At 33.2% G+C, this 22,894-nt stretch overlaps 1 protein-coding gene across 1 annotated transcript in view; it reads right to left on the bottom strand.

Annotated features, from left to right (window-relative positions):
- The window catches only part of SAMSN1 (SAM domain, SH3 domain and nuclear localization signals 1), a 200,970-nt gene that overhangs the window by 90,239 nt on the left and 87,837 nt on the right, over positions 1–22,894 (bottom strand). Inside the window, 2 exon segments of the mRNA XM_049785584.1 lie at positions 19,425–19,771; positions 21,116–21,242. Coding sequence (XP_049641541.1) covers positions 19,425–19,771; positions 21,116–21,242 — 474 coding nt within the window.

The raw sequence follows: 22,894 nt of genomic DNA, 5'->3' as shown, positions 1-22,894 counted from the left end.
TTTGCCTTGCATGCAAGTGGACTGAGTGCAACCCAGCACCCCATATGGCATTTGAACCCTACCAGAGTGATCCTGGAATGCCCAACCAGGAACCAATCTTTAGCACAGGATGCTGTAGCCCAAACAGTATGTAAAAAAATCCTTTGCCATCTCAACAGTAAATTTAGAGAAAGACTAAATTTTCCCCTCTGTGCAGAAAAATTTCCTGGGGGAGTTTAACAGTTATGTGATTAGATATGACACAGATTCATTTATCTATTTTTGTTTTTATTACTTGGAGGTTTCCCAAGCTTATTCACAGAGACTGAAGAGCAACTCCTGTGATACCCATGTGGTGACTGGAGATGAACTTGGGTCTTGTGCTCATTTTAACCCTTTATCTTACTGTTCTGTATTCTGAATTTAAAATCAAAATTATGACTGTTAATATATTAAGATCTCTAGCTATAGAGATGACTGATTTTGTCATCCACAACTGAGCAGAAAGTTTCCTGGCACCATAAAAAGACCTTGGGGTTCAATAATGAGGTGGATGGAGCTATAGTTGCTCCTATGACAGTATGCTTTAAGTGTGGAGAAACTCTGTATCTCCTGACCTATGCCAAGGGAATTCTCTTTATAACTTTCCCAATACTTATTGTGTCTATGCAAAAAACAAAAACAAAAACTTTGCCACACCAGCCATTTTATTTTTTTTTTTCGTTTTCTTTCTTATGGTTGGTTGTTTTGGTGTTAACTTTTTTGTTACTGCTGTTGTGGTTTTTGTCATTACTTGTTGTTGGTTTTTTTTTTTTTTTTTTGCTTACTTCTTCTAAATTGATATTTATAGCCTCTAGATGGATTCCTCCAAGTGATTTTTTCTCTTTTCATTTTCCAACAGAACCACAGAACTTGAATCATCTTGTTCTCATCATAAATTGAGGGGGGGAAATGGATGGTACCAGGAGCAACCAATCATATGAACATTGAGTGGAAATAAAAAAATGATCAGACCTAAGCACCAAACAAAAATCAATGACACCAGAATTGATACTCTACAACAAGTTATACCAAAGTAAATCTCTTACACTAGCAGTCCATGTGGCAAAGGGGGGGAGATATGGGATGCATGCTGGGAACAGGGGTGGAGGGAGGACAACACTGGTGGTGGGAATGGCTCTAATTCATTGTCACTATGTACCTTAAATATTACTATGAAAGACTTTAATCACTTTGATCACAATAAAAGTATTTAAAAATAGAATTCCTTCTTATAAAGTCCACTGGTCTTACTCTTGCACTATGCTGCATAAAATACTAACCATCACTGTGGGAAAAATGATTGATCATTCTAAAATGTACCTTTTTTCTGTGAATGTTAGGGGTTTATTAAATATTGCTCATTGATATGTTTTTTAAAAGGTAACTTATATTATAGTAACGAATCATATGTCAAGATAATGCAAATTAAAAACCAAAACATATCTTAGTATATTTATTTATCTATTTATTTTTGTGGTTTTTGGGTCACACCCAGCAGTGTTCAGGGGTTATTCCTGGCTCCAGGCTCAGAAATTGCTCCTGGCAGGCACGGGGGACCATATGGGACACCGGGATTCGAACCAATGACCTCCTGCATGAAAGGCAAATGCCTTACCTCCATGTTATCTCTCCGGCCCCAGTATATTTATTTTTATGTCATTTATAAAGATCTATTTTCTAATTAGCTGTTTGATTTTTATACTTATAATGATATTTTGTACCTTCTAAATTGTATCCAGAAACAAAGACTAAATTATTTTGTTGGCTGAAAATTTACTAGCAATAACCACATTTATATTATGGCTACTTTAGTAGAATTTATATTCAGTTGTGACTTAAGAGAGTCTTCTCTACTTGACCCAAACTGAATTATCATATGATAATTATAGCCATCCAATTGGCTGCGGTGAGTAGATATGCCAGGGTTGTAGTCTATCAGAGAACAAATATTAAAGAATCTAAATTCTCAATTTCAAAAAGTTTTCTAACTTTATATTGCAAAATTATAATGTTTGTTACAATGTAACATCGATGACTTATTTCCCACAGCCTATTCTGAATTTAAAGCAATATCAAACTAAATTGTTGCATCGTAATAACACTTGAAAATTACTGGTTTAGAATAAATAAAGTAATAGGAAGGTTAATAGCTTGATGAATCAAATGAAATATTTTTCTTATAATTCTTTTTTGGCTACACTAGTGTTGTCTGATGTAAAAGAAATATATATATATGAACATATAATAAATGTGCACACCAAAATACATCCCTTTCAAATAAAAAAATCTTGTTTTATTTTTGGGATTTAGAGATCACAATTAAATGAGATTGAACACTGTTACTAAAATAAGTTGCCTTTATAGTTAGCAGAATCAGACATTTTTCTCTGACCCTCTGATAGAAGGGATGTGTGCTGATTTTTCATGGTTAAGTAGAAAGCTTTAGTTTAGGTAAAAGAGGCTTTAGTTTATAGCTTTAGTTTATAACTTTAGTTTTTAATTTATGGCAGAGTTCCTTAACTACTAGAAATACAGGAAGACAATCCACTTAAGCATCCATACAAGTGAATAGTTGGTAAGAGAGAGATAAAATTGGTAATAAAAAATAAAAATGTCAGGCAAATGTTTTTTTAATTCAGCATGAATTTTAAGCTAGAAAGACACAACGAATCAGATTGTGTCTTCACAAAATCAGGTTCTATTTAAAAAATTATTAAAATGAATAATAACTCTGTTATTACATATGAGCAATTAACTCAAAAGAATATAATAAAATATGAAAAATACTATTCTAAGTGGCAAAGTGGTATGTTGATCCTGGAATTTTCCCAATTTATCAAAAGCCCCAAACACTCTTTAGTGGGAATTTTTAGCAAGTTACCTTGGAAAGCACCAAACTACCTCTGGGGATTCATGACCTATACCCAGGAGAGCTCTTATATATTTTCATAAAAAGTTTTTATAATGGGGTCAGAGCGGTGGCTCAAGTGGTAGAGCATTTTCCTTGCATGCAACTAACCTAGAATGGACTGAGGTTCAATTCCCCGATGTCCCATATGGTCCCCTAAGCGAGGATCGATTTCAGAGTGCAAAGCCAGGAGTAACCCCTGACCATCACTGGATGTGGCTCAAAAACAAAACAAAAAAAAGGTTTTGTAAGGTTACTTTGATAATGTGATTATTTTATTAAAATTGTATTCAGAAGACTTTGAAATCTCAATATTGTCCCCAAAAAGGAATTGGACCACTTCCATCATCCTCAAAGCCCTACTGCTATATTTCTAAAGTTGATTTACTTTTGTGGTTTGTAGAGGTGCAGTCTAAATGTCCAAAGTCAAAAACAGATATAAAAAACAGATACAGGCAGATATTTACTTAGGTCATTAAGTGACTTTGATGCAGTGAGCTCCTGGAACCACACACTGTGAAGTGAAGTTTTAGGACTTCTATTATAACAGAATTGTGAGACAGAGATAGCTTTACACAAAAACTTCATGTTGATAGTGACTTTTTCTTTGCTACATCTCTCCTTCTGGAAGTTCCCAAAGTTGTCTAGTTCTTATCTAGGAGTTTCTTACTTCCCCCTCATATATAAAACCAAAGCAAGCATTTTTACACAGCCAAGCATCATTAAATTATAATAAAGTCAAGTGAGAAAAACTATATTAGCCTGTAAATACTAAAATTCTGAGAAATCTAGGAGATAATATAGTGGGTCAAGCACTTGTAATAGGTCTGATTCAGTTTTGGTACCACACAGTCCCCCAAACATATGCAGGTTCAGTCTTAGAGGCAACCTCCCATTGCTGTGGTGGCCTGTGTAATCCCTGGAATTGTTACCATAAATAGGAATTTTCTGGTGGGTTCTTAAAATTGTTTCATACAAAGTTCAGATAGTTAAGAAGTTAAAGCTTATGATAGAGTTGAAGTAGATGGGTCTGTTCCTCTTCCCAAATGTCCAGTTCTCCCCTTTACCAATCTACTACATCACTCCTACTGCCCCACTGCTGCCAGTTTTTCATGTGCAATTTCCTAAATCCCATCCCTCGCTGTCTACTCACCTCCAATGTCTGATGACCTGGTCTAGTCCCTGTGCCACTCTCTATTCTGTGTACTATTTTCTAGTCTGAAGTCTTACTTTGGGGTCTTTCCCAGACTCCACCCCATCTGTTCCAACTTTATTAATTTGGAAATACTGCCACATGCATATAAGTGAGATCCCCATTGTTCTGCATCTGTCACTATACCCTGCTATCTCAGCTTTCCTAGTCTCTGACCACATGCACTGTGTGCATGAGTGAGAATCCATCCACAGTATCTATTTCTGGGCCTTTGAATCTTGACGAGTATATTATCTATCCAGCTGCATACAAGATCTACCTGATCTTGAGTCTGCTTGGCGATATGCAGAGACAGCAAGAGAATAAGTGTGGGGCTTCCTTTTATATGCTGTCATCTCCCATCCTAAGTCATCCCATTTTTTATTTCAGTTGGTTGACTGTACTAAGATTTATTTTGTTTGGCTACTTGTTAAATGGATGAGGGTCACAGAGTGCTCTGTCTTTCCATGCCTTTTTTAATGAATACCACAGGACTCATTTTCATTGGAAGAGACCCTGGGATCTATCGTACACCATTTTAGAGATCCTCCGCCATCCCAATAAGTCTGGCTTTGGAAATTTTTTTTTGTGTGAATTGGTTTCTATTTCTCAAACATAAGATCACATACATGCAAAGCTGGGACTCTACTACAAACTCTGCCCCCCAAGCCAAGGTGTCTCTTTTATGTTTTGTACAGTCAAAGAAATAATAGTTAATAGCATCTGTTTGTTTTCCAAACAAGATTTTTCAGCAAATTAGAAGTTTTCCACTTAAAGAAAATCTAACTGAGAGCCAAATTTGCATTCAGTAAAGATATTTTACTAGATAATGTCAAAATATACAGCCAGTGTCTTAAAGTGATCTTTCATATAGATAAAATGCAGGCAATTTAAAATAAATCTTTTATTATATATTATATATAAAATTTCTTTCTTCATATAATCATATAAGGAAACAGAATTATTGAAAGGAATATATTTCTTTTATAAAATAAAGTACTTCATAAAAGCATTACAATTACTTTTTTGAGAAGTTTTCTGTCACATTTCATAAAAGAACATAAATTCCATCTGAGTTTTATTTAGATTATTTTTCTCATATGTACCCAAAGGTAAGAGTTGGTGATCTTTTTAATCTTTTTTTTTAAGGGCTAAATCATTTTATTTCTTTCCCATATATTTTTACATTGAAATAAGTACTAAAATAAGTAATTTTTATCATTACAAACAATAGTTTCTAGAAATGCTTTTAAAAAAATAATGTCTAAAATGCTTCTAAGTTTTAGCACCTCAGAAAGTCCTTGAAATTAAAAAAACCTATACTTCAGTTTCTTGACCATTTAAATCTTTAATGAGGTATAATTGTGTGACAGTTGAGGTAACAACATGCATAGGTATATTTAATAAATAATTTTAAGCCATAGCTACTTAATACTCAAGCTGTATTTTTTGGCCTAAATGACATTTCTGGCCAGTGATAAATTCTCATTGCACTTTATGATTAGCTGACCCAGATGATTTTATAAATTTTAGAAAAATTTGCTAGTAGAGGGCCTTTTCCAAGATAACTTTTAAAAATCATTATTGAACAACAATCTACAGAATTACTACTTTTCATTATGATTTCAAACTGCAAGTAAATCCACTTAAAAGGGATAAATAGAAACCACACCAAGTTAGTGGTTTCTCCTCTTTCAGAATAAGATTAAGTTAGCAGCAGTAGAATTTTAAAGAGACCAAGAATATTTGAGATTAAGAGTAGGGGAGAGCAAAATATTTCATAGATTTTATTTCATAGATTTCTTAAGACTGATAATTTTATATAAAATTCAAGTTTAAAAATTATTAATTCAGATGTGAGAGCCCAGAGTTGAAGTAGCTAAGGGGTACCCACGTATTAATACCAGCAAGATGTAAAACTTCAGGCTTTAGTTATTAGACAAATAAAATGCTGATTGCTAATTTTGAGCAAGTATTTGTCCTATGCAATCCTCTCAAGATTTATATTCCTTTAAAAAGAAAGCTTTAAGGAAAGGGGGTTTCGGAGCAATAGCACAGCTGTAGGGCATTTGCCTTGCACATAGCTGAACCACAATGGACCTGGGTTCGATCCAGGTGTCCCATATGGTCCCCCTGAGCCTGGAGTGATTTCTGAGTGCATAGCTGGGAATAACCCCTGAGTGGGTGATCTTTTTAATCTTATTCTTTGTTTTCATGGATTACTTTAGCTCATTTCAGAATGTGTTGTGGTAAGAAAGGTCCCACATACAGCTAGCAAAGTTCTCCTGAACTATTGCCTCCATTCTCCTCTTCAATCCTGTAAAGCTTCTAAATATATTGATTGTACAAATGTGAAAAATTAACTTATCAAAAAAAAGCACACAAAATGGAAAATGGCCAAAGAAACCCTAAGAATATTGTTTTAACTGGAAGTTGCACCATTAAGTGCAACAACTTACTGTATTCCTGTTATAGCTCTTTGTGATACATTTATCACTGTGTGGGAACAGTTTAATCTACTCCATACAGAGAGCAGTAGGAAGTCTCAGTGGCCTCAAAATAAGACGGCCCTTCCCACAAACAACTGATCTAAATTTCTTGCAGGTGGCAGATTTAACTTTTTTTTTTTTATAAAAGGAAATAACCCTCTCTAAAAGTCAAATTTGTTTTTAAAGCTACGGTATCTTTAACTACTTCTTTTTCCAGTTTTTCAGTTGACACCTTGTCATGACTTACTGTGGGTTGCATCAATCATTCTGGGATCTTACGGAAAATATTTTGTGGTGGTGACTATCACATGTAAGAGACTAAGTGCCCTTTGCGGGTGACTGTGCAGGTACCTCTATTTCTTTCCAAATCGTTCAGAATGCCACAAATCCATTAAATCTCTCCACAGGGAAGGGAAAAATTTCCCACATCCTAGAGAGAAAATTTATGAGTTCATTTCAATCACCACAAATGAAAACCACCCTCTGTATTCATCAGAGATTTTACAGTGGGAATATGCATTATCTGTGGTCATGTCCCTCTGAAGGGCTAATTTTTTTTGAAGTTTTGCATGGCTTCAAGAATCCCTGTAGAAACAATAGCCTAAATCCAAATGGAAAAAAAAATAATGGGAGGTAAATGGATCACATTCTGTTATCCATTGATAATGATTCCATTACGCCATTGTGGTGGCTATGAACTTCTTGGTTTTAAAAAGCAAAGAACAGATTTCGAATGTGCAGTCACGCCCTTGTATCACTTTCCTGCTGTCATCTGTGACCACATTTCCTAAAGTGAATGGAGTTTTCAGTTTGCATCATAAAACATGACTTTCAAAAACTAGCACGACTTCATTGGGGAAATGTGTATGTTTTACACTTAAAAACTTAAGGTTTTATTTTTTATTTCATTTTTTTTTTTACTAATCTCTCCGTAGTACCACCAGGAGTTAATTTAACATAATTTATTTGGCATTGCTACCCAATCTACCCTCTTCACTCAATCATGATCTCTTTAAAACAGAAATTTAAACGTGAATCAGAGCTTCAACTAACAAATAAGAAACAACAAAAAAAAAACACTCAGGTTTACAAAAACATTTTTGTTTAGTTTCTCATTAATTAAAAAGTGAAATAGAAAACAGTATAACCTCAAGGTCATAAGTGATATGACCTTTCTTATTTACCTAGAACAGTTATTTCTGCCATTCTGACTCTTCTTTTCTTTTTCCTAGCTCTATGTAACTTTAGGCTCAATTATCTATCCTTTGAAAGCATTTTCTGAATATTTGACTAGATCAAATCTGTTTATAATAGGCCTCCCATGTAGCTCTAATTGCTCCTATCAAAGTTGCCATCACATGTTTATTAGTGGGATTATTTCTATTTCTATCTTTCAGAGCTTCCCAATGTCTATATTTGTCCATTTTGTCCTTTATCTGACACAACATAAATACTACACAACAAATTAAATAAAGGAATAAATAAGTTCCCAAATTTAATACATTCCAGCCCTGGTAAAATTCCTCTCTCTGGTTGAGCTATGAGGGCTAGTTGGTTTGGATTTGAGGTTCACTGCTAAGAGGACATATTTCTAACACAATTATTCATCAGAATGGTTGTATTTAATAGCTGAGAACTATGAGTTGCATAAAGATCCAACACTGAATATTCATAAGGAGTTTTAGAATGAATTCAAACAGTTGTTTTACAAATTCTTAGGAAGGAGAAACATGAATTATTTTACTTTATATTTTATTCTCTTCTGAACAAGGTACACTATGTTTGGGTTTTATTCTTACTTGAAATAAAGTATCTTGAAATATAATATGGAATGTGGTTATTATAAAATACATAAAAATTTAAAAAAGCAGAGATCATTCTCTTTCTATAAAGTATTTCTAATATGGCAATAAATTGGAAGGTCATAAATGTTAAAGAAAAGCACAGATACCCCAGTTCCACCATCTCTAGTTGTGGGGTCACCAAAGCAGCCTCTGAGAAGTAAAAGTAGAGTTTCACCCTACCCTCACTGTGTACATGGAACGAGACAAGTATGCTTTTTTTTAGAAGGAAAGAGAAAATTGAAAATTGGTCAAACTATATAAAATAATCTTAAAAATTAACAAAAAAATGGTAATATGGAGTGACTGCAATATCATCTCTATAAAGCAAAATCAGCAATTTTAAAGGTATGTTTGTGAAAGAAATTATTTGTCTTAATATTTTCAAAAAATCCTACATTGTGAGGCAATACAAAACATGACCTAGAAATGTTTCTTTTCAACATATAGGGGATACCATTATAAAAACATAGCTAAACTAATAAATTAAATAGTAATGATTATAATTAAATTAGTAATTCACCTTCATTTGGTTCTAGAAGTACATCAGATACAGTTAAATACTACATATATATATATATATATATATATATATATATATATATATATATATATATATATATATATATATATATTGGTTTTCAGGCCACACCCGTTTGATGCTCAGGGGTTACTCCTGGCTAAGCGCTCAGAAATTGCCCCTGGCTTGGGGCGACGATATGGGACTCCGGGGGATCGAACCGAGGTCCTTCCTTGGCTAGCGCTTGCAAGGCAGACACCTTACCTCTAGCACCACCTCGCCGGCCCCTAAATACTTTATATTTTTTTATTTTGTTTGTTTGTTTTGGTTTTTGGGCCACACCCGTTTGACGCTCAGGGGTTACTCCTGGCTATGTGCTCAGAAATCGCCCCTGGCTTGGGGGGACCATATGGGACGCCGGGGGATCAAACCGCGGTCCATCCTACGCTAGCGCTTGCAAGGCAGACACCTTACCTCTAGCGCCACCTTCCCGGCCCCAATTTTTTAACAGAACTCCCCACAGGAAGTTTTCCTCAAGTCCAATTAATAAATGAGCATTTAAACCCAGAAAAAGCAACTGCCACCCAACAGTCATATATGACACAGTTCACAGTGAAGTAGCCCCAACAGCCAGATTTCTTTGACTTGGATAATTCTATTATGTAGTATTCCTCTTTATTAAGTTTATTTTTCTGGTATAAAATTTGAAGACCTCTGGGCCCGGAACGATAGCACAGCAGTAGGGCATTTGCCTTGCATGCATCTGACCCAGGATGGACCTGAGTTCAATCCCTGGCATCCCATATGGTCCTCCGAGCCAGGAGCAATTTTTCTGAGCGCATAGCCAGGAATAGCCCCTGAGCATCACAGAATGTGGCCCAAAAAGCAAAAATAATATAAAATAAAATTGAAGACTTTTTATTGAGAGGAAATTTAGATTGAAAGTAGTGAGAAAAAAAGAAGGGGGACGGAGAGATAGCACAGCTGTAGGGCATTTGCCTTGCATGTAGAAGAACAGTGTTCATATCCTGGCATCCCATATGCTCCCCTGAACCTGCCGGGGGCGATTTCTGAGCTTTGAGCTAGGAGTAGCCCCTGATCGCTGTCGGGTGTGACCCAAAAAACAAAAATTAAAAAAAAGAAAGAAAGAAAGTAGTACCATCTCAACATTATCTATTTATCCTTAGTAATTTGCATGTTTATATGTCTCAATTTCTTCAGTTCTAAGATGGAAACAATGTTCTTTGAAATACATAGACTTATTGTTATTATGAGCTCATAATTTTATTAATAAGTTTAGAGAAAATTGATCACTACACCATCTTTAATTTTAGTTACTGATCTTTTTTTAAAGTCCTCATTGCTGTCTTCTTTGTTCATTGGCTTTTTGTAAAAGAAAGTGTGGGAAAACTTATATTGCATCTCAAGAGCAGGGAAGCATTATTAAGATATTAAACCCCTACCTTGAATCAGCACTTTTGCATGCATCATTTCACTTTACACCGCAAGTTAGGAGCAAATGTCTTCATTTTTACAGATAAGAGAGTTATTAGCCTAGTCCAAAGTGTTACGAAATCATGATCTTTGCAGAAGGTCTTTGGAATTTTATAGATGTCGCATTAAATTCAACTCTTCCACCTACTAGTGCATTGCATAATTTTTAACCTCTGAGCTCCATATTTTTAGTATTAAAAAGGGGGGGTAATAATTTCACATTACTGAATCATGACACAAAAATAGTACATATAAATCACCTGAGGGCTAAGTGTTACTTCAGTAGAGGCCATTATTTTTACTGTGTGGATATTTCTGCAATGACAAAATAAGTTTTTTAAGGGATAGTGCATTCCAAGGTGGCCTTGAATGTGTTTTTGTGTATTTATGGATGGAGATAGTAAATATGTTTGGTAATAGTGACAAAAGAGAATTCAGCACTACATACATGCAACCCAGCACTCTGTATACAGCAGAACTTCAGCTCTTCCTTCTGCCCCTCTCTACAAACCAAATTAAATTTTACTTCCCTCCCTCATTTTAGACTACACTACACAGGGCTTACTCTTGTTTCTCTGTAAGGGATAATAACTCCTAGTGGCTAAGAGAGTCTTATATGGTGCTGGGTTTCAAGCCATATCAGCTATGTGTAAGGAAGGATCCTTCCCACTGTGCTCTGTTCCAACATACCCTTTAACAAGGCAGAATTTAATTCGCTAAAAATATGATTTTTAGAATTAGTTATTGTTTGACTGACAAAAGTTAAGACACTCAAGAATGTAAATAGACATTTTAGCTCGTAAAGGGGTTTCATTTCGGAGAAACCTTTTTCTGAAATCTATATTCGTGTACACAACTACTTGTTCAGAACACTAAGAAAGAGGAAATAACCAAGACAGAGGAAATGCAGTTGGTTGGGGGTAAAAAAATAACCTCCAAACATCAAAAATTAAAATAATTTATGTCTAACAGATATAGGTCAGCAGTACTCATCTGAAGAGTGAGAAAGAAAATAGATGAAAAAGTTAAAAGAAAAATATATATATTAATATTTAACACATAAAATCTATAAGCCCCATTGTACCATTATAGATCAAAATATTAAGGAAGAACCTTAGTATTGAAAATTGAGACAAAAAATAACGCAACCTGACCCAGAAAGATTCTGATAAGTGACAGAGTGGAACTCAGGTTTGACCCTTTTGGCTCACAGCAGCACTCTGATAGAAAGCACAACCTTCAACATTACATTCTATGTACCAAAATATGACTTGCTTAGTGATATTTGAATTTTGAGCTTGTTTCTCTGCCACAAATAAAAATATACTGTGCACTGCCCATCACCGGAGAAGAATTTAAGTAAAGCATTTCCTATACATCCAGCTCAGGAGTAATTCCTGAGTACAGAGCCAGAATTATCTCCTAAAACCTGCCCAATGTGGCCCCCAGCAATCCAACCAACAATCAAAATGTCTACAGAATACTTGGAATGCTCTTCAGGGCCCATTATACATTTTTTTCAATGTTTAGCTATCTGTCCTCTTAAGAGTTGATGTCCAGCCTCAGTGATTTACTTCATTCTGTTGAATCACTTAAAAGAGGTAATTAAGGAGGAGTTTGGGGTCTCTTATGGTCAATGAGGTTAATAAACCCTTTTTCAGATTTCCAAATGTAGTAATAATTGATTATTATGAGTCCTATTTCATCAAAAAATCTATTAGAAGTGACAAATATTTTATAATGACATTGAAATAATTTTGTTGTGGAATTAACAGCTCAAATTCTTCTTAATTTGATGCATTTGAAATAAATAGGAACAGAGTTTGGGGAAGCATCAAAAGAGTGGTAGGAAGAGAAAAGGGTTAAAATGCATTAGGGCAATTCATGAAAAGACAAAGGAGTCTTGTTTTATGCAATATTCTTATTTTTCATAAACAACGAGGTGACAAACCAACTATTTTTACTGATATACACAATATTTATGTACCTGCATAAAATGTCAAATATCAGCTCAGATAATTAGCCTGGGTTTACATTCTACCATGATGTGCATCAGAAGTTATAAGAATAAATCTCTAGTTATCCCAGTTTTTAGAATAATACTTCACCTAGTTAGAAAGCCACTGAATTTTAATCTAAAATATTTTATTAGAAAAGACATTTAAAACTGTTATGTATACACCTATAACTTACTTTCCATAAACTCACTCTAAATAAGTTGCCTAAATATGATGCAATATCCAGTATACAACCTTATAATTTTGGTTTCTTTTCTGTGAACTTTTTCTCAATTTATTTACTTGGGCCACATTACCTGGGTTTCAGTAACAATTCCTAGCTCTGACTCAGGAACTATATAGTGATGAAAATCAAAACACATGCTTAACCTATTGGTGCTATTTTTCTATCTCCATTAAACACTTCTTTAAAAAATGTAAAATGTGTTTTTATATATATATATATATATATGAATCTCAGATTGCTTTATATGTACATATATGCAGATATGGCAAAGTATTTGCCATCCTAGTGAATCATTATAGCAATTTATTTGTTACTCATTTTAACCTTTTAATAATATGCCATAACATTTTATTACAAATGAAAGTATTTGATCGTCTACCACTATCACCCTCCAAAGCACACACTCATACACATACAAAGACAAAATGGTTCATTACATTCCTGACATTCTTGCTAACAAGTAAATGAATTAATCTAGCTAACAAGTAAATGAATTAATAAGTGAATGAGTGAATAAATAATCTGTCATGTTATCTTGTATTTTTCTAGCTCTCTTAGGGAAATGTTGATTATTTCCAGAAAATACTGAAGTGACTATAATTTAAAGATCTGTCCTGTGAAATATTAATAATCATTTGTGCTGATTATTTAGGTCAAATTATTTTTAGCATCTTGATTTTCAAGTTTACTAATTTCAGTGCAAAGTACATGAAGTATTATTTTTGTATTTTTAAAATCGTATTTTCCTACATTTTTAAAAAATAAATCTTATTTTAGTCACAATGATTTACAGGAATGTTAATGAAAATTATTCATAAGTTAAACAGAGAAAAGCATAAGCAGAACTCTCCATGACATTGAATATAGACGCATCTTCATTGATTCAATGCCAACAGTCAACAAAAAGAAGGAAAAGTTAAAAAAAAAATATATGTGTTCAAATTAAGGGTTTTTGCACTGCAAACAAAACTATAAACATAATAAAAAGACACCCCACAGACTAGAAGAAAAAATAATCAACTTAGAAACTGACTGCCTTATCTTAGATCTTAGTTTTGAGTTATTCTAATACATGCTTTTCTGTTTTTGTTTATTTTTTTGATTATTTATTATTCTTAGAATTTAAAGAGGAATTATCCAGTCTTGAAAAAGCAGGTGATTCCAGGTATCAAACCAAAGTCATTGGAATGCAAGGCAAGCATTCCTCATTGTTTCAGCCCAATATATTTTTTTAACCTTTATACTATGCATCAATATAGTAGAGAAGAAAAGAAGGACAAGAGAAGGAGCAGTATCAGGAAAGTGACCAAGATATTAAAAAAATAAACATTGTTGGGCAGAAGCTATAGTATAGTTGGTAGGGTGTTTGCCTTTGCAAATTCGTTCATTCACTGACATCCCATATGGATCCTGAGTAAGGCCAAGAGTAATTCCTGAATGCAGTCAGATGTAAACCCTGAGCATTGCCAGGTGTGATCCAAACAAAAAGGATCCACTTACATCTTTAGTAAATAGATGGTACCACTTTACATATAGTAAGTAGAGAATGTATGTAGGGATCACATAGAATGCAAATTAAGTGAGTGAGTTCACATTTGATTAATTTGGATAGACAATTGAAAGTTTTGAAGTAAGTAATAATATTAGGTTTGTTTCAGATTATTAATTAGGAAGATTGATAACAATTTACTACTAATAACAATTTATTATTAATAGATGTGCCGTGTTAATTGAAGATAGACTAGTATCAGATAAACAAATTGTGAAAGATGAGCTAGCAAGACAAAGCATAAGATAGGTACAAACAGCATGTTTACTTATTTCTTGTTGACTTATTTCTCACAATCAGGGGGCAATATTAAAACTTGTGCCATTTTTTTCAATAAAGCTCATGATAATAATTAGGGCATCTGTTGCTCCTCATTCAAACCAAAGATTCATTTTAAAATTTCTTGTTTCTATATTGGTTGGTTGGCATCAGCATTAGTATACATCTTCTTCCTCTATATTGACACAATTTTCCTTAAAGAAACTTCATTATCCACAATTACTCTTTGGTTGAACTTTGAGGGGTTTATTAAGATTCCAGAATGACCTTCAGTCTCCATTCTTCTCATTCTTGTTATACATACTCTAAGATTCTTTTAGTAAAGTTTTGTTTACTTTCTCACCTTGAAATTTTGAATGTAAAAGTCATTAATATTCTGAAAATTTTAAATAATTATGTTTATCATTATATTATTTTCTACACATTTGAATTGAAAAGTATTTGAATTCTTTATACTTGGGTCTTTTCTTTCTTTCTTTTCATTTTTATTCCTGAAAGAACTTTTGTTATTATTTAAAGAATTCAAAAATTTTTATGAATAGATTCAAAGTGTGTTAAACATTTGAAAATTAAATTAATATCTGCTTCCCTCTTTTGTGTATAGTTTGTTACTCAAGATTATAAAAATGAGTTATTTGTCTTTCTTATCAATTTGTTTTATTATCCAAAGTTTTGAAGTATATATTTGCTATCACTAAACTATTATTCTAAAAGAAATGTTTAAAAATATGCTTGTTTTCTTTACAGCATTATACAAGGGAAGTTTCCCCTCCTTAGTAACAAAAAAATTTTTTATATATTTTATTTAAACACCTTGATTACATACATGATTGTGTTTGGGTTTCAGTCATGTAAATAACACCACCCATCACCAGTGCAACATTCCCATCACCAATGTCTCAAATCTCCCTCCTCCCCACCCAATCCCCGCCTGTACTCTAGACAAGCTCTCTATAACACTCATACGTTCTCATTATTAGGATAGTTCAAAATGTATTTATTTCTCTAACTAAACTCATCACTCTTTGTGGTGAGCTTCCTGAGGTGAGCTGTAACTTCCAGCTCTTTTCTCTTTTGTGTCTAAAAATTATTATTGCAAGAATGTCTTTCATTTTTCTTAAAACCCATAGATGAGTGAGACCATTCTGCGTCTTTCTCTCTCTGACTTATTTCACTCAGCATAATAGATTCCATATACATCTATGTATAGGAAAATTTCATGACTTCATTTTTCCTGACAGCAGCACAATATTCCATTGTGTATATGTAGCACAGTTCCTTTAGCCATTCGTCTGTTGAAAGGCATCTTGGTTGTTTCCAGAGTCTTGCTATGGTAAATAGTGCTGCAATGGCCAAAAGACACATGTAAAAATGCTCCACATCACTAATCATCAGGGAGATGCAAATCAAAACAACTATGAGGTACCACCTCACACCACAGAGATTGGCACACTTCACAAAGAATGAGAACAAGCAGGGCCCAGAGAGATAGCACAGCGATGTTTGCCTTGCAAGCAGCCGATCCAGGACCAAAGGTGGTTGGTTCGAATCCCGGTGTCCCATATGGTCCCCCGTGCCTGCCAGGAGCTATTTCTGAGCAGGCAGCCAAGAGTAACCCCTGAGCACCGCCGGGTGTGGCCCAAAAACCAAAAAAAAAAGGAGAACAAGCAGTGTTGGCGGGGATGTGGAGAGAAAGGTGGGAATGCCGTTTAATTCAACCTTTATGGAAAGCTATATGGAGATTCCTCCAAAAACTGGAAATCGAGCTCCCATACGATCCAGCTATACCACTCCTAGGAGAATACCCTAGGAACACAAAAATACAATACAAAAATCCATTCCGTACACTTATATTCATTACAAAAATTTTTATTCTTTATTGTTCTTATTCGCTATTGAGGTTATGGCTCATTTTCCTCTTTTCGTTAGATGCTTCAAGCTTTTAAAATGCAGAGCTTCATGAGTACTCTTCAATCACATTTCCTATAAACAGATTTCAAATATTTGACTTCAATCTTTTTGTTATCTATACTACTACCTTTATTAAGATACATCTGAAGTTTCTCAAATACTCATCTTGACTATTAGAAAAGACCCATAGACATAAGTAGATTTTTCTTTCACATTTCTTAGCAAAGAATAAACTATCATAAATCTGATTTTTTACCTTTCTCAACTTTGTCAATTTCATAATCACACCTCTTTCCCCCTCTCCATATCCCATGAAATAGCTTATTAAACATAGTAAATATATCACAATCCTTTGTTGGGTTCTGTAGAGAGCCCTTCACAAACAACACTTTTTCTATCTGGTTAGTTTCTTTATGATATCTCAAATAAGTGAAAAAATATTTCTGAGTTTAGCACAACTGTGAATGATATTTTTGTTTGTTTTTTTTTGATAGAAATATTATGATGTCCTAAGACCTAAGGTTTCATTTAATCTTTCCAACAATACTAGATATGCATAGCCTTCAATTGCTAATAGACATTTTAATATGCAAAAATATCACTCAGAAAAAGGACAGTGAGTAGGGGTTGAAATGAGTGTACAAAAGTGGAATTTTTCAGGGCCAGAGTGATGTGCAGCAAAAGGGCATTTGCCTTGCACGCAGCTGACCCAGGATGAACTGCGATTCGATTCCTGGACATTCCATATGGTCCCCCAAACCAGAGCTGATTTCTGAGCTCTTAGTCAGGAGTAATCCATGAGCATCACTGGGTGTGGCCCCCCCAAAAAAAACACAAAACAAAAAAAGAAGTGGAATTTTAGGGGTCAAGAAGATAAGGTATTTGTTTAAGATTGTTCTGTTAATGATGCCAGAGGTGGCATTAAACTCAGTTTTATTAAAACAAGCCTTGGAGTGTAATCCTAAAATAGGTTTAACAGAAATATCCATTTGGGTAACTAAGGAATTGCTGGAATAAAGTTAGTTTTAGATAACTCATAACTCTAATTTGATAGTGGAATCAAAGATGCAGGATTTAAATATGATGAAATTTCTAAAGTGAAGAAAAAATATGTATTTGTGGATTGATTTTACTTTCCTTGAAGTGCCTGGTTTAGGCCCAGTTCTAACATATTTGCATTTACTGGTATGTTTAAATAAAAATATGTTCACATTTTAAACTTTGAAATTGCAAAAATGTCACTTCTGATTACCTACCATTGATAATAAGTAACACTCATTTCAAAAGAATATCTTCTCCTCATAATATCAGCCTTCTATACCCTCCACAAAATGAAAATTGAAATATAATCTAAATAATAACCCTGCAATTACTACAGGAAGAAATAACACCTCTGCTAAAAATGAAACTGGGTATTTCTACAAGTTATTATTATAGAATATATGTATGGAATATAAAACTAATAATTTCACTCCTCTAACTTCTTTTACTCTAGTGTCGCAGATCCCTGATTGAAGTGGTCTCATTAAGTTTACCAAAGCAATTTAACTGGAAGATATTCTTGAGACCTCTCTCCAAATCCACTGAGGTTTTCCTGTCACAAATGTTAAACATAATTATCTGAAATTCTGAGCATTCTGCAGATAATATGTGACCTTCTGCAGATAGTACACACTTAATCATTTAGTTATGTACTAAAATAGACAGAACTACCCCAATAAAAAGAAAAAATAGTAGTCTTCTACGTACATAACTCTACACAGTTTTCTTCCATGAACATATATACACAATAGCTGAGTTTAAATAACTGACTAATGTTCGAACAAGTAGAATAATGAGGAAATTATATCATCTGAGTCATGAAAACACAATTTATTGATTTCTACAGCTCTGTTCATTTAGTCAGAATACATTACTCAAATATTATTGACTATAACATTCCTGCACTACAGATTATACAAAGGCAAGTTTCTTTTTTGGGGTGGAGTCCACACCGGTTTATGCTCAGGAGTTACTCGTGGGTATGAGCTCAGAAATGGCTCCTGGCTTGGAGGACCATATGGGACGCAGGGAAATTGAACCACAGTCCATCCTAGGCTAGTGCTTGCAAGGCAGATGCCTTACAGCTTGCACCACTGCTCCAGCCATAACAAAGGTAAATTTCTTGTAGCAAATCAAGAAATGTGCAAAAATACCATAGGATACTGTATTACTTGTACTATGAATACAGGTATTGCATATGTTTTGTTAAATTCTATACAACCTTAGTGTCTGGTTTTGTGACTGTCACATGTAGATACAGAAAGTTATTTAATGAATATATGGTAAAAAAATAGTCAACAGAGCCAGAAGTAGACTTTGAGTACTGCCTGATATAAAATATTGCTCATCCCTACATACACACAAACATACAAACATACACACACACACACACACACACACACACACACACGATTGCCTAGGGTCTCTTTCTTGACTCCACATTTTACCAATTGGTAAAATTTAAAAAAATATTGGTTTCTAATAATATTGTCTCATTCACAATTTTAAAACAGGCTATAATTTCCCTTGAACAATATTGTCTCTAGTATAGGGTGGTTGTAAGATTAAAATAAAATGAATCTGTCAGTGTTAGAAATCACTCACTTTAATAAACTATTTTTGCCAATGAAACTTAATACAATAATTTAGTAATCCAAGAAATGATTTTGGGTAAGAACTAGATGCCAAATATCCTTTCAATTAAAAAATAACCTCTGGAAAAATATCCATGTTTTGAATGTAAAGGACAGTATACAATATTAATATGACAAAAATTAGAAGAGTTACATTGTTTTTTGAGAACATACTTCAATTTCTGCTAACTTTCTGAACACTAATAAATTTGACTGAAAGCACTTTTGTTATCTGTTTCTTTCCTGGAAATATGAACATCCAGATAAGAAGAAGATATACTTCCGTAGTTTATAAACTTACCCATGAGTGTTGGAGATCCATATCTGTACAAGAATTCTTGAGTTGTGGGTGCTGACTGCAATGGAGACAGTTACACCAGGGGCCTACCTAAACAGTTAGGAAATCAACACATCTACAAGGCCGATATTCTGTGAAAGGCTTCCAGCTGTTCCAAATCTGAACTTCAACTCTGTGGGGTAATATTCCTGCCCTGCTGCATTGAGTTGAAGTATGGGAGTCAAGCAGTGGTACAGAAACAGAATCCAATTGAATTGGCATTTTTTTCTTCATTCTTGTGCTAGTATTACCAACTTTGTTGTCTTCCAAGTTGCCTAATTTCATGCAAGAAATAATTGTTTCTTTATTTCCTGAATAATATAGAAAAATCAGCTAAGTCTATCTAATGATTTGTTTGCACATATATTTTTATTTTACTTTCATTCTTATAATAAGAATAAATGAACAACAGGATAAACACAGAAGTCAGCTTCACAAACATAAAAGTATTTTAATAAAGGGTAAATTCTTTTAAACCTTGAATTGTTTTGTAAAAGTTAAATTTACTTGTAACTTCGTGAAATTATAGTGAATGGTAAATATTAGTTCTAAGCCAAAACAAACAGCACACAAATATCATACTGAAGTTTACTTGAGAAAAATTACAAAAAAAAATTTATTTTGAATTTTTACTTTGAATCTTGCAGACATATAACGTGCCCTTTTTGTTTGTTTGTACCTGTTTGTTTTTTGGAGTACACCATTCAATATTCAGAACTTCTTCCCAACTGTACACAGTGATCACTCCTGCTGGTGATCAGATACCATACAGAATGCCAGAGATTGAACCAGATTGATTATTTTCAAGACAGGCTTTCTGCCCACTGTGATATCTCTCTTTCCCATTATGTACTTCTTTACTAAATGCTTTTAACTTTTAAATTCACATATACAATAACATATCATAAAGAAGCAACTAATATTTTTCATTAAGAGTTAAAACTAGACATGGGCAAAAATTCTGTTGGTATCAAATTTTTCACATTGATATAAATCTGCAAAGATATTTATGCATGTAATATTTCTTATAGTGAAATCTTTTAAAAGGTAAAAATCATACTAAAAAAACTTAAGGGCATATCTTTCATAACATAAAGTTGATCAGTGATGCTTATAATTCACAAAATGTGATGAGAGATCTGAAAACTTTCTAATTTAAAAAAAAAACACAGAAAATTGAAATCATTTCACATTGTAAATTATCTATATCATCTAATATCTTTAAGTTAAAATATTTCACTGGTTTAAATGGAATATTATTAATAAGTAATTTATATATAATTAAAGTTATATAATAATCAAATTCAAAATAATTTACCTATCAAAATGATGCTACACTCAGATAAAAATAAAAAATAGTGCTTTCCTTGGCCAAAGAAAACGTAAGTGAAAACTGCTAACCCTTATTCTCTGGGGGAAGATGCTTGTGAATTTCTGACTATTCCTAAGCCAGTAAAGGGAGGAGAAATGGAGTGGAGGTATATGCAAAAGGTAAATTCAGAATAGAATGAGGGTATTTGTTTCACATATAACTGGCAATAAGAAATTAAATGTTTGACAATTATTTTATGGCCCAATAAAATGGTCTTCATTAACATAAGCAACCTACTTCTCCCTAGAAAAAAAATGTAGTAGCTCATTTAGTTCATACTTACAGAGATTTATGAACATGGGTTTCATCTCAATCAGATTCTGCACTTGGGCCTTTTGAATTTGGATCACTTTCTAGTTTTGCTTTAATATTCTTATTGATTCCAATAGGTCACCATCTGATTTTATGGCCTAACAAAAACACAGCTCAAGTTAAAGACAAGTTATTCTTCACAAAAGATTAAATATAAAATGTGTCAGGATCATAAATGTGAGAAAATTAATACTGTGACCTTAAAATCTATAGACTGGGACCATTTAAGGAATAGCTTCAAGATATAACACATTTGTGGGTTCAACTGATAAAATATATTACAACTGATCAGTCATACTCATGTGGGGATAGTTTTTGCCATTTTTTTTAATTTCAAAATGCAATAAGATGTATCAAATCCAGTCATTATAAATGACTTGTTCCTGCTTAGTACTAAATTGTGGAAAGGAACAAGGTCTCTGTATCATAATATAGATAAAACAAGAGATTTAACTGTTAGAATAGATGAGTGGTATTCAAAGGACAATCTCCCTGCTAAAAGAAAAGAGAAAAAAAGAAATTTCAAATTGTATTTTCATTTTTTAGAATTTATCAAGCATTTCTTTGCATGCATGCATAATTCTTTTAAAAAAGCATGTAAATATACTTCTGATGTTTAATGGGTATACTCAATTAAACATAGCTGTGGTAAAGTATATTATGTTTTTGCATTTACCATTTTATCAATTTACTATGGTTAAGGTATACAGTTAAAAGAATGAACATTGTTTAATTCCCCTTAGAGTTTTTCAAAAGGTAAAAAATATTTCCCATTATCTTAATGTTAGCAAACTTCTTTATACAGTGCATTTACTCATATTAAAATATATTCTACTCTGCAATTTTGTAATTTTTGAAGCTAATATTTTATGTTCTAAATTTAATATTAATTGGAAGAATAATTATATACCTTGTTATATGTTAAGTAATATATAGAGTAAGACTTTTAACCTTGAAAATTCTAGACTCAAAAATGTTTCTCTCATCTTGTTCTGCTTTATTCTTTTCTTTGAATAGCTGATAAATGACATCTAGATTTTGTAATTTTCAAAGGGTGAATAATTTGCTTCCTCATTAGTGTCTTAATAAGATGTATTCATAATAGTACTTTCCAAATCTTTGAGAGTAACTATAAATGCAGAAAAATGTTCATAAAGGAAGGAGCTATGGTATGAAATATTTCCAGTCTTTAGATTCAGCTTACTCTTGTTTTTTAAGAATGACTTTGATCAACCAATATAATAAGCTTTATTGCCTATATAATAACACAAAAAATGAGTATGTTTGTCAGAGTAAGCATACATTTCTACATTAAATGAAAGGGAAAATACTTAAATAATCTAACTCTTTCAGAGAGAACTATTATGATATTGTTAAATATGCAAAATATTCTCCAAATATTCTAAAGGTCATGCTCTGCTCAACACAATTTCTACTATTATTTACTTCACATTATTTTTCTCTTTCCAGCTTTCCCTTTCAATGAGTTCTGCAATACTAGGCATTACACACCCCTTGCAGGTCAGGAAGAGTTTACCTTCTAATCCTTAGTCACTTCCAGAAATAAATTGACATTGCTTAACCATTAGGTACAGTATATATTTTTGCAGTGCTTTTTCCTCTTTTCTTTTTTAATTTAGTCATTATGAAATTACAAAATTACTCAATATTGGGTTTCAGGCATACACTATTTCAGTACTAACCCCTTCTCCAGTGCCTACTTCCCTCTACCAATGTCCCTCCATCCCTA

The sequence above is a fragment of the Suncus etruscus genome, chromosome 13, assembly GCF_024139225.1.
Source record: "Suncus etruscus isolate mSunEtr1 chromosome 13, mSunEtr1.pri.cur, whole genome shotgun sequence".
NCBI classification, from domain to species: Eukaryota; Metazoa; Chordata; class Mammalia; order Eulipotyphla; family Soricidae; genus Suncus; species Suncus etruscus.
This window is presented reverse-complemented; position numbering and strand designations above follow the sequence as displayed.